General features: G+C 42.8%; 1 protein-coding gene across 3 annotated transcripts; it reads left to right on the top strand.

The window, feature by feature from the left end:
• Positions 1-976: 976 nt before the first annotated feature.
• TRMT10A (tRNA methyltransferase 10A) lies at positions 977-10,783 on the top strand. Of its 3 annotated transcripts, none has more exons than XM_027894436.1 (8): positions 977-1,075; positions 2,146-2,449; positions 3,479-3,641; positions 5,437-5,508; positions 5,982-6,056; positions 7,040-7,189; positions 8,271-8,376; positions 9,729-10,783. In XM_027894436.1, exons 2-8 carry the CDS (start codon positions 2,175-2,177, stop codon positions 9,893-9,895), a joined length of 1,008 nt encoding a protein of 335 aa, XP_027750237.1. In that variant the 5' UTR covers positions 977-1,075; positions 2,146-2,174; the 3' UTR covers positions 9,896-10,783. The 3 variants fall into 3 exon arrangements, with proteins under 3 accessions (XP_027750237.1, XP_027750236.1, XP_027750238.1); XM_027894435.1 differs by lacking the exon at positions 977-1,075 and adding an exon at positions 1,103-1,164 and having other exon boundaries at positions 2,145-2,449; XM_027894437.1 differs by lacking the exon at positions 977-1,075 and adding an exon at positions 1,524-1,577.
• Positions 10,784-16,443: the final 5,660 nt, after the last annotated feature.

A 16,443-nucleotide genomic window follows, 5' to 3' on the forward strand; every position in this document is an offset into this window, starting at 1 on the left:
CTGCAGCCTCCCAATGACCAGAAGAAAATGAAGGATTCTCCATGTGGACAGTGGAGCATTTGGACTTGTATGATGCTGGCATGTCAAGCTAGATATTAATAGTAACACGAGTAAGGTTTTAAATAGACCCTAGCAAATGCAAATCTAGCTATTTTTAAAGTCATGTGCAGAATAGGAATCACAAATTAAATCAAATATTATGGCAAATATTGAATTCCAACAGCAGTTAAAAGGTCAGTGTCTTACTATAGTGACACCATACAATTTTCTGACTTCAACACAGCTGTAGCAAACCTGAAACCAGCACTAAAACTGTAAGAGTGTGTATATCTGGAACCAATGAAACCTGAGATAAGCATTGATGCAGATGAAAAGGGTATTATGGTAGTGCGCACTCGTGTGTTTGCTAACTTTGTGTGCCTCGTTAACCAGGGGCAAACAGATATCTACATACTTGGGCTGCCCAAAATATATAATTCTCATACAACACAATCCCAGTCCCCAGAACGGACTGCTCTGGGGAGCATTCGGACAGCATTCTTCCACGGAGTTATGCGGAGGCGAAAGCACGCTGCCCTTCGCTGGTTACTGACACTGGAGTTTAAAAAACCTATTGTCTGCGGCCTTTAAAAATAGGAAGCCCGGAGGCGAGCACCCTTTTTCGGGGGGGGGGGGGGGGGGGGGGGGGGGGGGGGGGGGGGGGGGGGGGGGGGGGGGGGGGGGGGGGGGGGAACGCGGCGCTGCCGGGGGGACCCCTGGGGCTCGAAACCCGCCCTGAGGAATGCCACCGGCTAAAAATACTCGGCTGGCCCCTGCGCGAACTCAGCGCAGCCGTCAAAACCGCTAGACAAAAAAACCAAGCCCGCCGAGCTCCCCCCACGCCGTGTGTGTGTATGTGTGTGTGAGGGGCGGCAGCCCCACCGCCCGCCGCCTGGGGGCGCCCCGCCCGCCGCCATCACGTGACCGCCGGGACCCGGGAGGCGTGGCGGGCGCGCACGCGCCTGCCTGTGCGCGGGAGGAGCCTGCGGCTCCGCCCCCTCCCCGTGCCCGGGCGCGCGCGCGGGGCTGCTCGCGGGTACGTTGCGGCCCCTCGCGGGGGATGGGGGGAGGGGGGCGGGGGAGAGAACATGGCGGCACCGAGGGGCCCGCGCGGCGCGGAGACCGCTCACCGCCGCCTGTGGGAGCGGGGGGGCACGGCCCTCCCGGGCGCTGTGGCCGGCCCTGTGCAGCTGTGAGGGACTTAACCGCGTGTCTCGACACAGACACACGTGTGTGCAGATGTGTGCGTGCGCGTGTCCGTGCGCCTGTGTACCCGCACACGGGTGTACGCGCAGCGCTCGGCGTCCGCACGCCCTCAAGGCGGGGAAGGCGGGGGGTGTGCCGGCAAAAACGCCGCGGGTGCTCTGGTGTTCTTGTGTGTGTGTGTGTGCGTTTCCTGGCTCTGCTGTCCCTGCGAGAGCCGGGGGTGGGAGGTTGGTGTTCCCTGCCGGACGTACGTGCAAGTTTTCTGCGGTGGAGTGGTTGCCTTCGGAGAATTATGTGGGTGTCGAGTGCAGGGAACCTGCTCGGATGGAAAAGTAGTACTTGCCATTGGAAAGGAGAGGCTGTGATTGTAGTTGGTTTGAACTCAGAACGTTTTGCCGAATGACAGTTTGTCCCCTTACTCACTGTGTTTGTCCACTGACAGTGCAAGTCTCTGTCGCTGTGCAGTGTCTTCGGTTTTCAAAAGAAATAAAAAAATAATTTTGAAGGAGTGCCGCACGTTCACACTTCTTCTTTTTTTTTCCCCAGAAAATGGCTTCAGTGTCTTTAAAATTACATTTTTCTAAGTGCTGCCATAGCTACACTGTAAGATACCTCTTTAATTTTTTCTTTTTGTGTATTTGAGAACAGTTTGTGTACATGTACTGGTACTGCTAATGGTTTTTTTTATTTTTACATTAGATTCAGTACGATTCCCTACTTTTATGCAGTTGTGTTTTCACAAAGTTTTTAATTGGAAACTATTGACTACTTGCAGATGTGGCAGAGTTTCAAACTATCTGCATGCAGGTTATAATCTCTCTAGTATTTTCTATGTTAAGTGATACTTGTTCTAATTGAGCTTCCTGTTAATAACACTCGTACAATTGTTTTGTTTTCTAGAGAATTGGTGAGCAGAAAGCTTTCTTTTAATGAAATATTTAGCACATGTTGAGAAACAAGTCAGAAAACTCGGCCGAAAGCTAATGTCATCCGAAACGCCAACAGACAGTCCAGAGGTGCCCATGGAAAATACCCTTTTCCCTGAAGTTCCTGATGTCGAAGGAAAGGTGAAGTCAAGTGACAGTCCAGTAGAGAGACGGGAGGCAGGCTCAGACAAAGAAGAGTGCCCTGAGCCCATGTCCAAAAGGCAAAGGAAGAAGTTATTGAAGCAGAAACAGTGGGAGGAACAAAAAGACCTACGGAGGTATGGTTTGCAAAATACCTTTCCTAGGTTCACATGTAGTATTTAGTGCTAATAATAATGATGTGTCAGCAGAATTTTCTTGTAAATGGCTTTAGCAAATCAAGGCAGTTGAATCAGTTTTCTCCCACACCAGGTTTAAATTCAGTAGCCGCAGGCTACTCCATCTGCATTTGAAGAGGATGTAAAGGTGAGCATCCCCTCTTCCTACTAGAAGTGTTCCTCAGCTTGGAGAGAATGTCAGGAGGTATTTGAACATGCATGGTTTTGATTTGTCAGAGAGGAGAGAGAACTGTGGCCTTGTTCCCTTCTGAATGGGCTGCACCCTCTTTCCCAGGTGATGTCAGACTTGGTGAATCTTACAAAGACAGTGAACAAAAGCAAATACTTTTGACACGTGAAATGCAGTGCTATAAGTTATGTTTACTTACAGTCTGTTAGAATAGTTCTGAAAGATGATGATCTTTTGTTCTATTGTGTTGAGAGAAAGTGTATCTGCAAATGAGCTGATGGTGATTTATCCTTATCCTGCTGACTGCAAGGTGTTCCTTCCCAAGACAGCGACTGTTGCTGTCTCCGAAATTTGATCTCCCAACTGCCTGCTCCCATCAGGGGACAGGGGAAAGGAACAGTTGCTTCAGAAGCCTTTTAAAAAACTGTTCAGTGAAAAAGAACATAAATTGCCTTCCCGTGTTCTGATTCCGATACTGCGATTTTTGTCAGTCTTTTTGGTTAATTCTCTTATGAGACTTGACTCAGAGCACCCTTAAATCCACGAGACTCCCAGCAGTGAGTTGACTGAATTTGTGTCAGATGTCTGTCTTTGTAGGTACATACAGAACTTCACAAAGATGGGGTTGTGTTTCGTGCCGGTCTCAGCCTAGCACAAATGCAGGCAACATTTAACAAGTTTAAACTACCACAGTCACAGGACAACCTATCTTGGTCCTGGAAGTCTGCATTTGGGTGCATAACGTGTACCTCAGCAGATCTGGCAGCACTTTTTGAGGATTGATTTGTCTGTTTATTTAGGCAGAAACGAAAAGAAAAACGCCAGAAGAGAAAACTAGAACGTCAGTCAAAATTGGATTCCAGCAGGGAAGGGAATGACAGAAAGTGCATGCGCAGGGAAGTTGTTCCTAGCACGCTTCGCCTCATTGTGGACTGCAGCTTTGATGACCTGATGGTGTTAAAGGTAAAAGGAACTTACCCATCACTGAGAGGTTCTCCAGTGACAGTGCCGATGCGATGTCAGAGAGCAAAAACTGGAGAGCTGCTTGCAGAGCACAGTTACCAGGCTTCACGTTGTGGCAGCTCCCAGACCTGCTCATGTCAGTTGCTGAATTTTTTAGGCTTTGGGCCATACTTTATGTGAGTTTGACAGAGATTCTGTTTGCCTTCACAGGTAAGCAGTAAGTTGATTTAATTCCAAAAGCAAAAATATAGAAACGCTTTGTGCTAGGTGTTCACCATGACATTGGATGCAGTTCTACCTCAAAATGGTTTTGCTAAAAGGAACCACAAATGCCACATGCAGTTGCTTTCTCTTTCAAAGTGGTCATGAGGATCCTAACCCTCTTAGTAAGTGTCTGTGGACATTAAGATTTTGAGTATTGTGAGGATACTGGGCTTGTTCTCACAGTCACACGAGAGGTAGTTGGGACAGGAGGACACTCTTCAGCCCATCTCCAAAGTTATCTTAGGTAAGGATGAAAGAGCAGGTTCAATGATCATAGGATAGATAAATATGGGAAAGATCAGCGGGATACCCAGCCACGGGTCAAGATGCTTGGTGTGGTGTTTTGAGAAGAAAGCAGCTCTAACTATACTAGGAAAGTACTATGAAAGTTAATCTGCAGCCTCCTGTAAGTGCAGCCTTTGGTTTCTGAGGTAGACCTCGTGCCTCCCTGTGCCCGAGCCCTTCTGCTGCTGCCAGAAGAAGAGCTTGTAAGAGCTTGAATTCCAGCTTTTGCACAGCCCGTCTGGCTGCTTGGGGAAGCTCCAGTTGGCATTTTGGAACTTTGTTCCCCTCAGCAGTGCCCCGGAAGAGAGCAGAGGACCACCTTCATATTTTGAGAGATGCTGACCAGATGTTTCGTGCTGGCTTCATCCTTTGTGAAACACATTTTCTTCCTTGGTCAGGCAGAGCCTCGTTAGGCCTGATATAAAAACTAGCACTTCTGCAGATGTTTAGGAAGGGTGAAGCCCTGTAGGTGACAATGGTTGTGGTCTTTATCTGTGAGGTAAATTACAGGCTTTCTCTAGTGTCTGTGAAACTTGGGTTGCAATATTTTGGCAAGTCTAGTTTATTCAAAATCCTTTGAAGATATAAAAATATCAATGCAATATAATGATGTTTCCTTCTAAAATAGGAACCGATTACATTTGCAAAACACAGCTTTTGGGACACTGAGAATAAAACTGTGTAATGTACCTTACAAAAGCCATAATTAGCTCAAAAATAAGTCTGCTACATTTTAAATAGTAATAGTTTAACTGTTGTCGAAGTTATAATTCAAAATGCTGGAGCCAGACACTAGGCTGTTTGCATTGTTCTGGACTTCTTCAGTTTAATTATGCAAAATTAATTGTCTTAAATATGCACTTGTATATTCTCAGGATTTTCTCATGGGTTGAAGACTGAGTATTGTCACAGTGATAAATCTGTTTGATTCCTCAGATTAATTTTGTGTGTTATAACATATAATTAAATACCTGTGATGTTTGTTTTGGGCTTTTTTTCCTAGAATAATGCAAATCACATACACAGAGGGGCATGTATGGAAAGATGTGTGTGTTTTCTTGCCAACATAAACCCTGCACAGTGGCTGTTTCTTCTCTCAGGATCTGATGTCCACACTCTCTCAGTAGTCACTTTTGCCAGTTGAAAGCTTCCTTTTTCTCTCTTTAGCTTCTGACTGGCTCATGGTAAAGCATTTTGTGATGGTCTGTATGAAGGAGTAAGTAAAAACAAATTGTGTTGTGTACAGGATGTTAAGAAGCTTCACAAGCAGATTCAGAGATGTTATGCAGAAAACCGCAAGGCATTTCATCCTGTGCAGGTATGTTTAAACAAACTGACTGCTGCCATGTACCAAACATATGAGAGGTGGTGAGAACTGTGGTAGAAAAAAGTTATTTAAGCTGCCTGGTTTTAATAAGAAAATTACTTCTATTTTAACAGATTAAATTCCAACCTGTGTAATAAAAATCCCCATATATATGAATAAGTATTTGCATGCAGGTGAAGCGTGCCTGGTGCTGGCATGTTCCTCTAAGATCCTGTTGATACTCAGTTTTATCTGTGTCAGATTAAAAAAGAAAAGTGAGTGCAAATGCGTACTTGTCTTTTAATGTATCACTAACTGTATGAATATGGTCCTAGTATCACTTCCATCTAAAAAAATATTAAGAGATTTAGCTAATGGGGAAGGGTAGAAAAAGTCTTATATAGTTAAAGGATAAAAAGAGAGGAAACAGATTGTGGCATATTAACATTTCTGTATTTTGTACCTCTTTTTTGTTCTGTTTGAAGTTTTACTTGACCAGCCATGGGGGACAGTTGAAGAGCAACATGAATGAAAATGACAAAGGATGGGTGAACTGGAAGGTGAATAATTGAGTATTTCTGTAAAAAGGGAAAACAGTATCTTGATTGTAGTTGCTAACTAGATTGTTAGTTGTGAGAGACGTGCTTTTTCTGTGTGGGTTTTTCTAACACGAGAGCAATGGCATATTGGAAATGGTGTAGCTCTTTCTGCTTTTTAATTGATTTAATTTGCATAAGCCAAAGACTGCTTATCTTGAATCTAAATTTGATTTTTGCTTGAAAAACTACACACACATCTCTTTTCACCTGTTTTTAGTGAAAAATTCCATTCTCTGATAAACTAAGCAAGACTGCTTGATTTAGGCAGTTTTGACAGTCATCTGTCTTGGACAGTGCTCTTTTTTTCTTGACCACAGTAATACTTTGAATATCATGGTGTGATTCTCTTGCATACACCTTTGCCTTCATCACGTCGCCTCTCAGTACTGAAGTGTTCTTTAGAGAAGCTTGTCTTATTGTCAAACTCACGTTGGTTTTCCATGTAACTCCCTGTTAAACCACTATTCCAACAACATCAAAGGAAGAGCACTTTGCATGAATAAAACTAGACCTATTTTCAACATTTCTTGTGCAATAGCTGCTTTACAACAGCACAGCATAAACCTCTCTTAATGAACAATTAATGCTAACTAAGCATTTACTTCTGGTTTCACCGTTTTTGGAAAGGTGGACTTGAAAATCACTTGGATCCCTAAGAGAAATATGGTAACATTTGAAGGGAATCACAAGAACTTAAGGATTTGTAAGGTTCTTTGGGGGTTTCAGAAAATTTCCTGTTGATTTTTACAAGTCAGTGCCATAGGGACTGGATTGTTTTTGCGGAAATCAGTCTGCAGCGTGGTACATCCTTAAACATGAATGAGGGACGTGGAATGACCACAGTTCTCTTGGATTTATTTTTGCCGGTCCCATCTTGGGTCTGTAAAGCTTGGCCAGCAGTTCATCCGTTGAATGTAACTTCTTTTAACTACCTTTTTTTTGAGGACATCCAAATTAGAACAGAGCACTACAGTGAGCTAATAAAGAAAGAAGACCTAGTGTATCTTACCTCAGATTCCCCAGATGTTCTCAGAGAGCTTGATGAGAAGAAAGCCTATGTGATTGGAGGACTGGTGGATCACAATCACCACAAGGTAAGCCGTGGATCTGATTCTTTATAGCTTTTTTTCTTTTTTAGCATCTTATTTGACATAAATATTGTTTGTGTATAAACTAACAAAATAAATAGTAAGAAAACTTCTTCAAAAAAAGACTTCAAAAAAATTTTTTGAAGAAACGTGGAAAAAAGCTTTCGGTAGTAGCAGTAGCTTGTATTCCAGGGTGCAGGCATGATGAGCTCTTTTGGATTTTACCTTTTCATTTTAAATATAGGAATGGAATCAATAACAGTGCTCATCTTACTGAGAGCCATAGTTTCAAACAGAAGGGTTTAGTTTCCATTAATGCCCTTGCAAGTACACTTGCATCTTGGGTGTCGTTTTTTTAATAAGTTTGCTGCTCAGGAGAACTTGGCTGAGTAACGCACATGCCTCAGGGATCTGGTTCCCTACCTGTACGTGGGATCGTGCTGAGTGGACCTGGAATGTCATAGAGAATGCCGCTGCAAAATTGAAGTGCTGATACTGCTTTAGTATTTTGGTGGGACGCTAAAAAAAGGGATGTCTTTTTGTACCAAATGATACTTCAGCAGTTAGTCCACAGTGAAAGGCTTGGGGGGAGCTGAAGCAGATCCTTTACGTAGACATTGTGATATAAAGTGTTCACATAATTTTAAATACTCTTTTTTTGCCCACCTTGGGCACAGGACTTGTCAGGTATAAGGAAGCAAGCAACATTTCTTTAGCCTTTACTCTTCCTCTGAAAAAATACATAGTGACTACAACGTGAGTAACTTTGTGCTTAAGCATGAGCTCGCCTTTAAAACAGTCTGTGGCTGAATTGTTCTAGAGCTGCAGCTGCATGAAGTTTTATTTACAATCCTTCAGGCCATAGATCACAGTGTGACATATACAGAAAGCAGTGAGTTTTCCGAAAGGTAGCCCTTTTGAGGCAGGTAATGTCTAACCGTAAGTTTCTTTTTGCAACTACGTTCTAAAGCAAGATCATGGCAGCACCAGCAAAACTCATACCAGAAAATTATAATTGTAATAAATCTGCATGGGCTGATCCAAAGTGGTGATTCTGAATCCACTCATTTAGATGTCTTTCCCACAGGGAATAACTTACAAAAAAGCTGTAGAGCAGGGTATTGGTCATGCACAGCTCCCACTTGGAAACTTTGTCAAGATGAACAGTCGGAAAGTGTTAGCCGTCAATCATGGTAAGTTTTAAATCATAAAATAATGGCATTATTGTAGAATATACCTATGATATTCACAGTTTGAACCCTCAAATTGTGCTGTAGTGCAGGTGCCTCAACCTTGTTTTATTATGTTGATACTGCCTTTGGGATACAGTAATTGCTCTGATCTTAATTTAACCATATTATAAATATGGTTAATGTAAGTGATGGTATCTTAGCGACTCAGGAGTGCACCTCCTATCCTGTTGGCTTTTCTCATGAGTACTTGTGGCATTCTTACCATCCTGGTCTTGCTTCCAGGCTTAATGTATAAGTGTTGGAAATTATTCTGTGCATTTTATGTCAGGGTGGATAAGTGTCTGTAATGTTTTCACCTCCTTGGCAGCTTTGTTCAGCAGCAACTGCCTCAGTACCTGTAGACTCACCACAGTTGGTATCAGTGGTACTCAGTCTGCTGAGCTTTCATAACTTATTTTTACCTGGTTTCCTGGTTCTGATTGAAGTATTCAGTTGCTTAACCAGGTCTTGAATCCCACTCCTTTTAAACTTTGAATTTTATTACTAGATCATCTTTCAGTGTCATTAAACAAAAATACATGTAAAACAGAGCCTACTCAGACCTTTATGGAAAATTTTGACATGGTGTCAAAGGCTTTTTTGTGCCCCACTGCACATTATTTTATTTTATCTTGCGTTGCTTTATTCCAAGTTTATTTTTTTTATGTAACACATTGCTCAGTGATAACTTTGTTTTCTTAAAGTGCTTTTGATTGGTGAGGTGTGTATTTGCATGATAATAAAGACCACTTAAACATGGAGGAGACTGTAGTATGTCACTGGACTTAAAAATTATCAAACCTCATATATTTGTCATATTTCTAAAACTGGATCTTTAACTGTCACTTTATATAGAAAGAAAAAAGGTAATTATAGGAGTTTTTAGGAAGACTTTGGGCTGTCTATATGTTAGGGAGGGGTCAAAATCTTTGTTAAAGTGTATCCACATCAGTATTCCTGTCAAACATGGGATAGCATTGGTGCCTGTATAGGAGGCACTGATAAGACCTGAAGTACTGGGGGGGACATTTCTCTGTCTTTGAGAGAAATTAATTCAAACCTGGAGCTGCTGCAGAAGGGCAGTGCTCTAGGTACTGTCACGCAACTGGAGGCTCAGATCACACTTGGCTCTGGGCTGCAGCAGTAGCAGAATTGCCTTGTCTGTCCCTGGGTACACTTCATCAGCTTCCCTGTGAAGATGCCACAACAGAATGCACCTAAGCCTCTGTAAAAGATGGATTTGGGGGGGTGTTCCTATCAGCAGTTCACTTACCTCCCTGTAAGAGAGCTGATGGGTTTTCTTGATGTTGCAGTGTTTGAGATCATCCTTGCATACCTGGAGAAGAGAGACTGGAAGGAGGCCTTTTTCAGTGTCCTGCCACAGAGGAAAGGGGCTGTTCCTTTGGGAGAAGCCAATGATTCATCCAAACATGCTCTGTCTGGAAAAGAAGATGAAGACAGTGACTCGGACAGTGACTAGGCTTCAGAAGGAGATGATGGGGAAGATGAGACACACAATTTGTGGGATAAATCTGGGACATGAAGTAGTTACGCTCCAAAGACCATCTGCTGTCTTTGTAATACTGAATTGTCTCAGTGCTCAGCAGTTCCATAGTTTGCCTAAAGCTGTTTGTGTACATGAAGGGTAAATTTAAATGCAGTTTTTTACCCTGAAACTTCAATATTAATAGCTTAAAAAAAAAAAAAAAAGGCAAATGCAGCGTTTATTTTTACCAAGGAAGCTGTTTAATTTAATTTTTTAATATTATTTTTTTATACATACAAATTTGGGTGTAATAGCCAGGAGCATTAGTAGTAGTTACTATTTTAATGTATGCATTCTTCTCCGTTTCTACTCTTAAGTTTTCTTAAAAGCAATTAATGACAAGCATTCCCATGACTCCAAAGCCTGCACCACTAGTGCCTGTTGCAAAGTGTGCATGAACAGTCAAAACAAACAAACAAACATTCTAATTTTCCTGAACTTCTCAACAGACAGTCACAGTCAACTGAACTGCCCAGTTTGTGTATTGTGCTTAGTTAGGTGGGGTCAATAGATGAAATGTGAGTGTTGGGTTAAGCCAGTGCTTACACTTGAGCTTGAGTGGGATGAGTGTCAGCACAGGTGCAAATCATGTGCCTTGGTTGGCACATGGTACACGTTGAGTTGAGGTGACACAATGACCTTTAATTATTTCTTCATCTTCTTAGCAAAATTTATCTCACAGCCTCAGAACAATCCTAGGAGCCAGGAACTCTTCCTTACAAGTCACTTACTCAGATTCAGTATTCCTGTTTAGTTACATGATCCTGTTTGTATTTTATTGTCTGTCAAATATTTTTCCTTTAAAAAACAAGTCATAATCTTAGTCTAGGCTGGATATTCTGACTCATCTTACTTCTAACTGACTTAAAGTGCTTCTGCAAAGCAGTGAAGTGGATACCTTGGAAGTGAGGCTTCACCTCAGCCCCGTGAGCCTGCCCCATTGCTTTTTCCTCCAGGGACTAGCCAGGTAGCTGCAGTCCCTGAATAAGAACAGCTCTCATACTGGTTGGCTGAAGAGCATGAGGACATGGCATCCTAACTGTTCGTATCTGCTGAGCTGGAATCAGAGGGCTGATCCAAGTGTGACTGGGCTTAAATCCATTTTTCTTCCTCTTTTGTGGTTACTGTGTTCAAGTGGAGGCTAGAAGCAGGGTCCCGATGGTCTGTAAAGGGTTGGCAACCAACTGGTTATGACTTAACACACTTATTGCACTTCTCTCCTTACTTTCTAAACAACTGGAGGAAGGTTTCTTCCGTTAAAAATACTGATTGTGGTTTGTTGGCGAAATGCTGTGGGCATTTTTTGGGGGCTTTATAAAACCGTGATTGTTTTGTTCCAGAAACGAGATCAGCCTTTGCAGAAAAGCGTTGACGTTTTTGTTTCTGTAGCAAAAAAGGCAGCCCAAGTATACCCAGCATGTATTACACTGATTTCCCAATAGAAATGTGTAAAAGCATTAAAATTTGGAAGGAGTTATACTTCTACAGCTGAAGTGTGTGTGATAATGCACATAGCGCCTATGAAACCTGATCTAAGACTCCCAATCTATTAAACTTGATCTAAGACTCCTAATCTATCCAAGATTTCCTTAAGGCCATTTCATACATGTGTGCCACTTCCTGAGGCTTGAAAGTGCAGGAGCAGATTGCATAGACAAACAGGGGACTTGGGAGACATGCTGAAACCTTCTCACGGAATTGTTGTGCAGCTTAAAACAGCCTTAAAACAGTCTTACATCTTTCCCAGTGAAATTCAATAAACAGACACACCCCCATGTGCATGCAGGTGTTTCTAAATTAAATCTGAAGCTTACCTGTCTATGGAGACAGAGAAGACAAAGATGATCTGGTATGTCGCTCTTCGCAGGCTGCTCCTGCTAATTCCACAGTGTCACAACAGCTTGGTGGCCAGCTGTTGCCTTGTCTCAGTCACCTGGTCCTCCTGTCCACACTGGTGCCTCAGCCCATAGTTGGTGTTGCTGCTGTTCACCTGTTCTCCTCCTGTGCTAACCTAATCAGGTCATACGAGGCTGGAGTTCATGCCTCTTGCCACGAACTGGATGCTGTCCTTGGGATGTGTTCACTGGTGAGATGGAACAGTAAACAAGCAGAGTGGGATTTCAGTGGGCATGGCCCTTTGACTACCACTGCCATCCTCAGCCTTTCATATCCTACAGTTTTTCAGCTGTCTAGAGAAGGCTGTTCTTGGCAGACCTGGACTCGGACTGAAGAGATTTCTAGCCTTCTCCTAAATGTTCTTGGTGCTAAACTGTTCACTGGTGGAATCAGCAGCACTGGACACGACCATACTACAGTGGTGATTTGCTTCCAGGCAGCAGGCTGCAGCTGTGCAGAAGTCCTCTCTGGAGAAGTGATGGCTCAGGAAGCCCTAAAGCCTCATTCTTGCTATGAGTTTGGTATAAAGTCACTGATGAGAACAGCTGAATTGGTTGTAGCACGTGGAAATCAGCCCAGCATCAGATCAAGTTTATTCGTCATTTGCAATCTCCAGACTTGGCTGTATTGTTCTCAATATTTTCAAGATGGACACACTTGCTTATTTTAGGCATGGCCAACTAATGCATACACTGTAAACAGTACACTGTGAACACTGTACTGTTTTATAATAGGAAAAGACAAGGAATTAGTTTCTGATAAAAGGAATAAATATTTACATGGGGTGCTCTCGGGCATTTCTTAAAGAAAGGTCCTTTTTTGAAGCAGCTTTAGCTGTACAAAGTTAAAAAAACTGTAGAAAAACATGCAGGGAAGTTCTCTGCTTCACTGTGCTCTCAGGGAAGATCAGCTCTGACATGTTTGTCTAACCAGGCCTTACAGACCTCCGAGGTGATGGTGCCACAGCATCTCCAAGCAATTTTTGCTATCTGTGTCCAGATAAATTTTTTTTCTGAAGTGTAATTTGAATCTTCCTTTGTTTCAGTTTAGGTAGATTTGTTCCCTGGCCATGATGGAGTTGAGGAATAGGACGTGAAAAAAGAAGCTACACAGCTCTAGAAGAAGATGATCCCTTTGTTTCACCACCAGGTGTCATTGCTGTGCTTAGGAAAGCTCCGATTTTCATCATTGAACTTTGTGAAGTTTCAGGTGTTGCCAGAACTATTGCTTAGCAATCCTGAGCAGGTGCTGAATGGCAGAATACAGCCAGAGATCTTTACACCTGTCCTGTAAAGTATTAGAAAGGCAATAAAGAAGGTATAGTTCAATGAATCTGAAAAGAAAGTCTCAAAATATGAAGGGTATATGGCAGAAAGTCAAACCTTCAGGCAGAAATGGGCAAACTTTCTTTCAGCATGGAGTGGGGAGATCACAAGAAGATGCCACAAGTAAGCCTACTGTCTTGTTCCCTCCCACTGAGCCTCAACCCCCCTGATTATGGGTGGGATATGACAGTGATAGCAGATTTCCAAAGTCATGCAGCATTCATCTACATCCGTGTTGTGGCAATTTCTCAAACACTGCATTACTACAGGTTAGTGTACTATCCTCTTGCAAGTCCTTTTCCTGGATTCAGGTGAATTTGTGATTTGGTTTCCACATGTCCCATGTCATACATGCTCATTGACTCTCTGCTTGCTTAGGGAGCAATAGTGTTTGATTCTAGATACGACTCTGCAGGAGGGCACCTGAATTATTTGAGTGGCAAAAAGCCTCTCTGAATACCTCCGTCTTAGAGGTTTTGGTCTAGAAGGTGACCACTGATGATGTTTTTTGCAGTGCAAGCTGGCATGCTGCACAGGGGTGCAGCTGCTGAGGGGATCCACAATGACCAGTTATTCCAAAAAAACAAATCACCACCTGGGCTCAAGGCCGTCTAGGGACAGTGTGACAGCCAGCTGCAGGAGTGCAGGATGTGGCATTCTTAAAGTCCTTAGAGCTTGAGGATAAGGTCAGGGACATTTGAAGAGTTCCAGCATTTCTTTGACTTAAACAGAGCTTTAGATTCCTCTTGCTGTGTTGTAGATCACACTGCAGATCAGAGGTTCACCACACAGTTATTGGTGCTCGTTCATATTATTGTAAAGTATCCATTTACTCTGCAAGAGGCTTTAAAATAAGCTTTGAGTAAGCCCATATTCTTGTCATCAGTTACTCTGAAAAGCAAGATGGACTTCAGTCTGACTTCCAAATCTAAAGCTGAATAAACTTTAGTCCATCTTTGAAACGTGTAGCTTAATTGTCTCTCTTCCAAGAAGGTGGCTGTGTTAGCTGGAACAACAGCATCTACTGCTGACAATCCTAAAGCCAAATAATAAAATGTTTGAGTCATATTCACTCCCTTTTGCTCCATTTTTACTTCAAGTAGTATAAGATGTGGGGTTTTTTCTTCTTGTTTGCCTTCTCTGGCTGTGATATTTTCAGAAACCTAAAAGGAAGAAAAGGCATTATTTAAAAAAGAGGTGTTCATACTTGATTCAGTGCTCCCTTTAGATATTATTTTTCTCTTCAAAATAGTGCTTGCTCTAAACTCACAAACTTTCAGAACCAATTTAGCTGATTTGCAGCTTCCAGCTTTGGCTTTTGTTCTTCAGCTTACTAAAATGAGTAAGACATTGTCCCGTGAGCAATTGACTTATTTTCTGTGTGTTATGGAAAGGGGTTTATTTCCAGATGTCTTTGTTTACATTCTCATGAAACTGGATGTCGTCATCCCGTATGTGTTTAATTCAGCTCCGCTGCCTTGACATGCATATTGGTATAATCTCAGATATGACTCCTAAGATTTTTGAAGAGCTTAACCTGCCTTGCCTGCAAGCTCTTGTCTCTGCTCTTCAATACTAATGAGCACCTACAGTGTATACAGAAGGGTTGGAGCAGTCACAGCTTCTGTACTGTGTAGGCTGGGACTTCAGAGATGTTGTTGGCTTTTTTCCTACCTCCTACTGCCGTGTAGATTCCAGAGCTGAATCCTTTGTGTTACCAAGTTTTGAACAAGAGACTCATAAAGAGTAACTTGAAAATTGCTATCACACAGTAGGAAAAAATGCTGAATTCTGAATTTAAACAGAAGGCTTATTTATCTTTTAACAGCTAAATCACTGTCTGAAAAGAAACATGCATGTACCTTGTTTTAGCTAAAGCTAATATAGATTTTATAATTTGTAGGGCAGAATGTGTAGTTGCCACTAAAATCCGTGATGTATAACTGCCCTTAAAGCTTTTTTTCTGTGAAGAGTTAAGTCACTTGAGCTGTGGTTAAAGTGTTCTCCTGTTAAATTGAGTCAGGTTTGGTGCAGAAGAACTAAGTTTATGTTAAAAGAAGGCTGTTTCATAAACCCCTCACTCTCCTTATCTGGAGTCAACATCATGTGTTGCTTCAGGAAAGCAAGCAGTGCAAGGCAGCTCAGCCCTGATAGGAGTAAGGAGTGGGAAGCAGGTTGTACTGCCTGTGAAGTTGTCAGTAAAGAAGAACCACCTTCTACTACAAGCACCTGGTACTCAGAAACTGTTGCTGTGGCTACAATCTGCTGAGCGTGGCCAATGCTTCATGGCATTTGCCCAGGTTACAGTCCCCAAGTAAAGATGGCCTGGAGTTGCACGAACAGGTCTTCGTGCACTGCTGCTAACTTGTGTGAGCAAGCTCACTGGCCATGAACACCTCCAACATGTTCTTTCTGTTTTGCCTCTGGCACAGCATTTCACTGGACTCTGCTGAGGTTAATAAATCACCAAAGAGAGAATATCAGTCCATCGTGTTCAGTTGGATAAAGTGGGACAAAAAGCTGATAAAGGAATTTTGTATCATATATCCATAGAAACATAGGATATCTTGAGTTGGAATTGACCTGCCTCAAAGTCCAATTCCTGGCCTTGCACAGGGCAGCCCCAAGAGTCACACTTGAGAGCGTTCTCCAAATGCTTCTTGAACTCTGTCAGACTTGGTGCTGTGACCACTTCCCTGGGGACCCTGTTCCAGTGCCCAACCACCCTCTGGGTGAAAAACCTTTTCCTAATATCCAACCTAACCCTCCCCTGACACAGTTTCATGCCATTCCCTCAGGTCCTTTCACTGCTCACCAGAAAGAAGGGATTTTAATTGCATAAGAAGGAATACAATATGTAGATAAGCAAAAAGGAAAGTCCCCTTCATAGTGACCTGCCCTAAAAGGGGAGAGGATGGGTCTAGGGATCAGTTAAGTAATCTTTGGCAAGTATTAGAGCAAAGGGTTGAGCCAGTGGGCCTATGCCAGCTAGTCACAAAGGGGCGGCACTGTAGATTGTAGATGGCATGCAAGGGCCATTGTACACCCCGAACTGGAGCCTCACCCTCACTGCCTTTAGAAGTTGGGCAGAGCAAAGCAAATAAAGCAGCTTTTGCAACACAGTTATATAAGTCAGCTTGTGCCTTGCTGGCACCACGTGCAGTTCCTTTTATTGCTACTTTCTTCCTTAAGACTGTCCCACCTACCACTGTGCGGGCTGCAGACAGGATCCACTGTCCAGTGTTCTCAGTTGAAGGCACT

Source organism: Empidonax traillii, unplaced genomic scaffold, assembly GCF_003031625.1.
Source record: "Empidonax traillii isolate 1590-97213 ecotype Southwest subspecies unplaced genomic scaffold, ASM303162v1 scaffold427:size767076, whole genome shotgun sequence".
In the NCBI taxonomy this organism is placed as follows: Eukaryota; Metazoa; Chordata; class Aves; order Passeriformes; family Tyrannidae; genus Empidonax; species Empidonax traillii.